Below are 8,902 nucleotides of genomic sequence, written 5' to 3'. Positions count from 1 at the left end.
CTTTGTCATCTACAGCAACGGTCAAAGGGGATGAGGGTCTGGTGAGGTTCAAAGTCTCTGTGACCCTCTGGACCCAGTGTACGGGGTCACCTCTGTATATAGTTTAGCTAGCTAAGCTGCAACACTCCTCCCTGGAGACAAATACACCCTGCTTCTTTAGAAAGCAGGTTTGTTACACTCTGGACTTGAAAGACATGCCCCACTCCTGAAGACCATGATCCCCCAGTCCCTTGGAATGTACGCTTTTCTCTATGAGTTTTGGAATTTTTAGAAGTAGTTTAGGCAATAACAGGGAGTCACAGGAAGCAGTGTTTTACAACAAGCACTCCGCTTCTGAGATGATACCAATGGGGGGGAGGTACTTCCTGGGAAACAATCCAGTTAAATGATATGGAAGTCAAACTCTGGGTCCTGGTGGAACCGGCCCCCACTTCCTGAGCATAGGTTGGTTGTGTTAAAAACTACGGCAAAACAGATGGTTGACAAACACCAGAGCTGCTGAGGAAATAATGGAGGCACATTCCTCTTGGTACCAGAAAAGTGTTAAAATGGACACAAATGTTCAAAGAGAAGAGAGGAGACCTGGTGCGGGAAGGAGCTCTCCAGCAGGCACAGGTACAGCTGAGTTCTTGGTGAAGCCAAAGCCACAACACTCCCTCCTAGCAGCCAGGGTCTAGACAAGGCAGTGAGAGTACAGTGACAGTCTAGGCTGGCAGTCCAGGCCATAGGCATTGAGTGGTTTCCAAAGGCCTCACCTGGGGAAGAGCCAAAGCTGAAAAAGGCAGCTGCTGAAAATGTATTCCAGAAAACCCCAGGGAACAAGGAGTTTGGAATCCCTGGACTAACTCCTGATCCTGGACAAGAGAAAAATGGCCCTCGCTGAGGCTTCAGCTCAATAGGGATGATGCAAAAGAAGCACTGGGAATGGTCACCCCATTTCTTTCCCTCCTCAGCCTGTCCTCTGTGGCTCCCTTGGCCCTTGGGGCAGTAACCACACTCTGGGCCAAGGCTACCGGCACAGGATTCTAGATTTTAATAAATAAATAACCTAACATATGGTCTATAGGGTGAGCACGGCGGCAGCAGCTCTGATGGGAGAAGCAGCTTGCTGGGTTCTTTCCTGTAGAGCAGTGGAGAAAAGACTCGGAGTTCTAGTCCTGAAAACTTCTTCTGGCTTGAGTGACAGGAACTTAATACCTGGATGGAAAAAGAAAGATGAGACTAGGATGCTATCACATAGTGGGGTGCAGGGACCTGAAGAGCCAGTCTCCAGGGAGGCAGGGTCTTTTCTGGAGGTGAGGGTAGATATGGGCTCCTCTTTTTCACTTTTGTGAACTGCCTTTCTCCATTTCATTGTCTTGACATGGTTCTTCTCTCTTCATGGAGAAATGCTGGCCATAACGTATCAAGACGATGAAATGGAGAAAGACGGTTCAGGAGCACAGTTTAAAACGTTCAGGGAAGACCTCAGAGAGCGCTCTGGGGGTGGTGGAGAGCGGGATGCGGCTACTGTTCTGCCTTGATGTGAATGTGGGTGCAGGTGCAGAGACCGACTCCAATGCAGGAGGCTTGTCACCACCCCAGCATCCAGTCCCTCCCCCTGTTTTCTGGGGGAGCCCAAGGCACCTGTAGTAATTAGGCTTGAAGGGCCCATTCTTGTTAAGTCCCAGATACTTGGCCTGTTCATCGGTCAGCTCTGTCAGGTGAGCATCAAAGGTAGGCAGGTGCAGGCTCGCCACATACTCATCTGGAATAGACCACAAAAGGCCCGGTGTAAGCATTCATGCCTCCTGAGTGGCTGCTGCTCTCCTCAGGCCTCAACAGTTGAGAGACACACTTCTAATTCCTGGAGCTGACTGAAAAACGGCTCTACCTGTGTTCTCAATTCTAAGGAATGGTTGCCTTTAGTTTCAAGCTTAGTGCATCTCAAAGCCCTAACATTTCTTCCTTTCTACTAGCTGTTTCAAACTTGAGCCTTTCTTTTTCCTCAGAGAGATGAAGGAGAGTTAAAAGAAGCAAGAGTTTTGGGGGCTTGGGAAAAAGGAAAAAAAAAAAAAGCGGATGGGATGAGGTAGGGACTAGAAAATGTGAAACTCAAATTTTAGTTCTGCCTTGAGCTCTCTTTACTTTGAGTCACTCAGAAAACCTGATGCTTCAGAAAATCTGGAAGGGCTAGCTAATGATGAGGCCGCATGGTTTGCTCTGCTCTTAGTCCCCTTAGTTCTCATGGCTTCCTGTTTGTATTCTGTCATCTGACACATGCTGCACCCAAACTCACTGCCATCAAGCCGATTCTGACTCATAGCCACCCTACAAGACAGAGCAGAACTGCTTCTTAGGGTTGCCACGGCTGCCATCTTTATGGACGTACACTGCTTCATTGTTCTGTAGCGGAGTGGCTGGTGGGTTTGAACTGCTGACCTTTCTATTACTGCTGAGCATTTAACCACTGCACCACCAGAGCTCCTTCCTACTTATTGATTGATAATTGAAAGTATGTCATTTTCTAGATATGTGTTTGGTTCCCCCCATGCCCACTTTATTATACATTCAGTCAGAAGATGGGCTGTTCCATTTCTTCGCTATTCTTCCAAAGTGTCTACTAAAGGGAAAATATACCCACTTCTAACAGCTGCTATGTACCAAACAAAACAAAACCAGAAGCTGATTTTATGCCCTTGGGATTTATACACACTGTAGCAATTCAGGTGCTTGAGTCAGGTTCTTTAAAAATTTAAGACAGTTTAGTATTTCTCGTGTAAGGAACACCCACATCACTAAATGCGCTCAGAGCCTCTCCTTGCTCCTGAAGCATGGAGTCAGAGGTGGAAGCATGAAACACCTCGCTGGGTCTGAGGAAGGTTTGGTTGAGGCTACTAAGCAGCCTAGCCCTGAAATCAGATGTCACGTGTGATTCCTCTTCCTTGAAAGAAGACATTTTTCTCCTTTAAGATTCTTACGTACAAGATGCTTTAAAAGACAAAAATCCTTAAAACCCATATGCTGGGAAATGAAATCACAAAAATTGCCATGACTTAACTAGGGCGTCTCAGGTAGAAAATGTGGAGAATCAGCTGGGGATGGAATCTAGGTGTGCTAGCTCCTACTTTTATTAAGAGAAAGACATCCCCACTCTTTAAAAAAAAATCCACAAGGAACTTAAGGTTCTAGATGTCTTTTGGCCTCTGAGTCTGGACAATTTGGCAAGGAGGGGGGCAGAATGCATGCTCACCCATTTTCTTGGGCAACAGGTAGACATCCTGCTTATAGCGGCCCTCAGGGGCATTGTAGAGCTCGATCAAGGCGAGAGCCTAGAGAAGCAGAGACACGGATGCTGACAAGCTGGTAGTCGGATGGCATTCTCCAGGCCCCCTGCTTCCCGCTCTGCAGCCTCACCTGAGTGGTAGCCGTGATGGACAGCACAAATGTAGGCACTGTAGAGCAGCTTAGGTTCAGCAGACGGCCCTGGAAGTGAGGGAGCAACACAGATGGGTTAGAACAAAGTACCTGGCGGACAAAGTACTGCCACTCTCCATCCACTCCTAACTAACACTGCGGGACAAAAGCAGGTGTTCAATAAAAGGAATTCACTGAGTGCCACTGAAGGACGGCACAGGGAATTTGGGGGTTCTCTGCTCTCTGCAGCAGACTGTCCTTCTGAGGCATCGGCATTCAGAAGAACTGTTCCCCACAGCAGCCTAGTCAAGTCAGACTAGAGAGTGGAGGTCTCTCCAGCTCAGCTTTAGGAAGCTGTGATGATTTGGGCGCTTCTTCCTCAGTTTGGTTTTCCTGAGTTCAAGGACAGTCTTGTATTCTGAATTGCTGGTTCTGAGAGTAGAAGAGCTAGAAATTTCTGCCACACTCTGCTACTTTGTTTCCTCAGAGGCCTGGTCACCTTTTTTGTCCAACTAGACTAGGTGACAACAATGGGGATGCTGGCTGTGGTCAAGGAGTGACCTTCCAGGGCAATACGAAACACACAAGCCAACGGCAGTAGGCTGTAAATGCATATTTAACAACCTGCTCAACCCTCCACATCAGCACTCCTAAAGAAATAATTCTGTCCCTTCACAGATGCCCTAAAGTATCTGAGAAGGCGAAAAGGGAGAAGAGAAGAGTAAGGAGATGTAAACATAAATTTACAGGCCCCGAGAAGAACATGGGCATCTTTTACATTTGCATGCTCACTTTCTTTGATTAAAAAAAAAAAAGAAAAACTGACTGAAAATTAAAACTGAAGGAAAAGGATTATCATCCTCCTTCCATTTTGGTATCTGTTCTTGAAGAGGAGGAAGCATCCAGGGAGCATCCTGGTAGCTGTCAAGAATCCAGGACTAGAGAAGAGAAGCTTCCATGAAAGGAAAAGTGGTTAAAGTTGGGTATGAAAGAGCAAACTGAATAAAGTCAAGGAAGCATCTGAGATTGCAGAAGAGGATGGGGAAATTATCAGCCAAGGAGCCATTATGAGAAGGGGCTTCAAATACTTCACAGAAAACTCCATTATCTTAACTCCATTTTCCCATGAACTTTGTGAAACTCCCTGGTACAGCTGGGACCCTGCTACATGTCCGGCTTAGTTGGGGAAAATGGGCCCTCAAACACAGGGAATCTATAAGCAATGACATGGCTTTTCTAGAGCTTGCCTAAGAAAGTTACAGTCAGGAATCTCGGCTTTGTGCTTACTGATCAAACCATCCCCCAAGTGCCATTATCTCTTTATAAGCATCCTCCACAGTGACATTAATTCTATCTGCTAATTCCTTCCACAGTGATAGTCACTATCTGACTCAACCTGGAGAGTGATGTGGATAGACAGGATAATTGGTGAAGAGTGGGGAACCAAAATAATTTCTTAATTGACGAATGAAAAAACCTTGCACCATTTGAAGTAAAACCCACTGGTAAAGTAGTTAAATGGGTGCTTACAAGGAGTTGCAAGTCTGTGAGAACATGAAGAGGAGGGGATTCTGGGTACAGCAAGCCTCTCTCCAGCCTGTCTCTTCTCATCCCCCAGGTCTTACCTCTGCCAGCAGTACTATCCTCTTGCCATCTGGCCATATTACATGGTCAACTTGGGACCTCACTCGCTCCCAGGTCAGTTCTGGTGTCCGTAGACTCGCCTGAAACATACATCAGTAGTAAGCACATCAGCAGCAACAGGTTCCACTCTGTGGAGGGGAAGAGGGTGAAGGGAGCCAATTCAAACAGCAACTTGAAAGGAGCAATCACAGGCCAGGTAGAGACTACCTGTTCTGGGTTGGCTAGGACGGTTCCATTTCAGGGAATTTTATCCTAAGATGTCATTCCACTCTCTCTGCTGAACACTCTCTCTGCTGAACACAGCACAAAGTGCTACGGGAAATATGAAATAAAACAAAGACAGGGTTTCTGCCTTCACTTGAGTTGGGGACACAAAACAATACATATGTGAGAGGCGATAAAGCTTTCAAAATACTTACAAAGCAACATGCAAAAAAGTGCAAATAAATACAGTGCAAACTGAACACATTACGTGCTGAAGAGACAGAGAAACCAAGGAAGGTCAGAGCTGAGTGGGATTTGGTTTAAGAAGCCCAAGTGTCCTAAACACAGCCTGCTAGGGCCTGAGGCTCTGCTCTCAGGTGTCATGGTCCCACTTCATTTTCTTAATGATAGGGGTTCATCCTGAAGTTAAAGAAGCTTTGTGACCTAAGTGCAAATGTGAAGTAGCCTTTAAGGAAATGTTTAATGGGAGCGTAAAGCTCCCAGCGGCTCACCTCCTTCTAGTTCTGTACACTGTATATTCAGAGGACAAAAGCAGAAATGGGAAGTGGATTAAAGCAGTAATCAGGTACAAGTCACCAGGTACAGACTTTAGACAACAACCTCTTCTTTCCATAGGCAATGCCTAAAATAGAAATTCCAGAACTACCCATTGGCTCAGTTGATTAAATGCAGTCTCACTAAGTAATAGTAATTTTCAGACAAATAAAGATAAACACTTGAGTTATAATAATTGTCTATTACCTACTGAGCAATTGACTATATTTTAGTTACTATAGTCAAGAATACATATAAAAAGACTGTGGGAGTCAGGGCAAGATAGCGGAGTACGCAGATGCAGTAAACAGACCCTTTGTAACAAAGACCTGGGAGAACAAGTGAAAGAGATAGAGATGGTGGTCCTGGAACCCTGAGATTCTGAAGCTAGGACAGAGATAGGACAGAGGCGTGGACTGAGCGCTGACTGGAAGACGGAGCTGAACAGACGCAGTGAGAGAGAGGAAAACCAGGCGGGTTATCAGCTGGTGTGGAGCCGAGCGACCATGTTGAGCTTTTGAAAGCGGATGACTACTGAGACATCGGCTGACATACACAAACCTGGGCTGCAGGTGGGAGACAAGGGGGTGCAGTTCTCCATACTCTTGCCCTCCTGGTAGCAGTCGGCCAACACAGCAACCAGTGGTACCCTCTCCTGCTCCGCCTTTGCCTGGGGTCCTTCCAGAGGTAAATGAACCTGCTAGAATTGTCTGTTTTCTCAAAGAACAGAAAACTGTGTTCAGACTTCCTTCCAGTCTTTATTACATCCACCAGGAGGCAGGTGGTAAGTGCGGATAACACACCAACATACAATCATCAATTAAATATAAATACGATACCACAATGGCAAGGAGAAAACAGACAATTTCAGCCTACATGAAGAAATAGGATAGAGTGCTTCAAACAAGTGACCAAAATATACAGCCAGAAAATATAATACCAGAAATGGAATCAGAATTATTTGATAGGAAGTTAAAATAATGTTACGTAGGTACCACCTTCAATGAATTGAGAAAAAAATTGGTGAAAGCAAGGAAGCATTCAGGTAAATCACAGAAGCACACACTGAAAAAATAAATGAGAAATTGGAAACCACACAAAAACCAGCAATTAAAAAGCCAGAAAATTAATACTAAGACTTGAGAAATAGAGAATACTTTGAAAGGACAAAGTAGAATTGAATCACTGGAAGGTTGAATCAGTGAGCTCGAAGACAAATCTCTCAATACTCATCTGGGAAAAGAACAATCAGAAAAAGAATGAAAGAATCTGAAGACAGCCTAAGATTTATGTAGGACACTATCAAGAGGAATAACTCATGGGTGATTGGAATTCCAGAACAGGGAGAGACAAATGAAACCATAGAGAAAATTGTCCAAGAATTGCTGGAAGAAAACTTTCCTAACATCATGATAGGATGTTGTTGTTGTTAGGTGCCATCGAGTCGGTACTGATCCATAGTGACCTTATGCCAGCAAAGCGAAACACTGCCCGATCCTGGGCCAATCTCACTACTCTTGCCAAGCTTGAGTCCATCGATGCTGCCACTTGGCCAATCCATCTCATTGGGGGTTTTCCTCTTTTCTCTGATCCTCCACCTTACCAAACATGATATCCTTCTCCAGCGACTGGTCCCTCCTGACAGTATGTCCAAAGTATGAGAGACGAAGTTTGGCCATCTTAGCCTTCAAGGAGCACTCTGGCTGCACAAATGGATCTATTGGTTCTTTTGGCAGCCCATGGCACTTTCAATATTTTCCTCCAATACCATAACTCAAAAGCATTAATTCTTCTATGGTCTTCCTTATTCACTGTCCAGTTTTCACATGCATATGAGGTGACTGAAAATACAATGGCTTGGGTCAGGTGCATCTTAGTCTTCAAGCTGACATCTTTGCTCTTCAACACTTTAAAAAGGTCTTGTACAGCAGATTTGCCTAATGCAATATGTCGTTTGATTTCCTGACTGCTGCTTCCACGAGCACTGATTGTTGATCCAAGCAGAATGAAGTCCTTGACAACTTCAATCTTTTCTCCATTGATAAGAATGTCATTAATTGGTCCAGTGGTGAGGATTTTTGTTTTCTTTACATTGAGATGTAATCCATACCAAAGGCTGTGCTGTTTGATCTTCATCAGTAAATGTTTTCAGTCCTCTTTACTTTGAGCAAGCAAGGTTGTATTATCTGCATATCGCAAGTTGTTAATGAGTCTTCCTCCAATCCTGATGCCACAGTTTTCTTCATATAACCCAGCTTCTTGGATTATTTGCTCAGCATACAGGTAGAATAAGTATACAACCTTGTCACACACCTTTCTTAATTTTAAATCATTCAGCGTTCCCAGTTCTGTTCGAACAATTGCCTCTTGGTCCAGGTACAAATTCCTTATGAGCACAATTAAGTGTTCCGGAACACTCATACTTCGCAATGTTGTCCATAGCTTGTCATGATCCACACATTTGAAAGCCTTTGCATACTCAATAAAGCAAAGGTAAGTATCTTTCTGATATTCTCTGCTTTCAGCCAAAGTCCACATTATGCCAGCAATGATATCCCTCGTTCCATGGCCTCTTCTGAATCTGGCTTGAACCTCTGGAAGTTCTCTGTCAATGTATGCTTGCAGCCATTTCTTTATTACTTTTAATAAAACTTTACTCACATGGCATATCAAAGAGATTGTCCGATGATTTCTGCATTCTGTTGGGTCACCTCTCTTCGGAATGGGCACAAATTGGATCTCTTCCAATCAATCGGCCAGATAGTTGTCTTCCAAATTTCTTGCCAGAGATGAGTAAGTGCCTCCTGTGCCACCTCACATTCTTGAAAGATTTGAATTTTTACTCCATCAATTCCTGCTGCCTTGTTCTTGGCCAATTCCTTCAATGCACCTTGGACTTCCTCCTTCAGTATCATTGGCTCTTGGTCATATGCTACCTCTTGAAACGATTGAACATTAACCATTTTCTTTTGGTACAGTGACTTTGTGTATTCCTTCCATCTTCTCTTGATACTTTCTGCATCATTCAATAATTTGCCCAGAGAATTTTTCAATAATGAAAGTTGAGGATTGAATTTTTTCTTCAGTTCCCCCAGCTTGAGAA

General features: G+C 44.5%; 1 protein-coding gene across 1 annotated transcript in view; it reads right to left on the bottom strand.

The window, feature by feature from the left end:
* Positions 1-1,010: 1,010 nt before the first annotated feature.
* AHCYL2 (adenosylhomocysteinase-like 2) overlaps positions 1,011-8,902 on the bottom strand; it is a 191,217-nt gene continuing 183,325 nt past the window's right edge. The window contains exons 13-17 of the mRNA XM_006861125.1: positions 5,022-5,120; positions 3,397-3,465; positions 3,233-3,311; positions 1,627-1,747; positions 1,011-1,197 (exon numbers count right to left, since the gene is read on the bottom strand). Of these exons, the coding sequence (XP_006861187.1) occupies positions 1,191-1,197; positions 1,627-1,747; positions 3,233-3,311; positions 3,397-3,465; positions 5,022-5,120 (375 nt within the window). The 3' untranslated portion in view covers positions 1,011-1,190. The remainder of the gene's footprint in view (positions 1,198-1,626; positions 1,748-3,232; positions 3,312-3,396; positions 3,466-5,021; positions 5,121-8,902) is intronic.

Source organism: Chrysochloris asiatica, unplaced genomic scaffold (genome assembly GCF_000296735.1).
Source record: "Chrysochloris asiatica unplaced genomic scaffold, ChrAsi1.0 scaffold00041, whole genome shotgun sequence".
In the NCBI taxonomy this organism is placed as follows: Eukaryota; Metazoa; Chordata; class Mammalia; order Afrosoricida; family Chrysochloridae; genus Chrysochloris; species Chrysochloris asiatica.
This window is presented reverse-complemented; position numbering and strand designations above follow the sequence as displayed.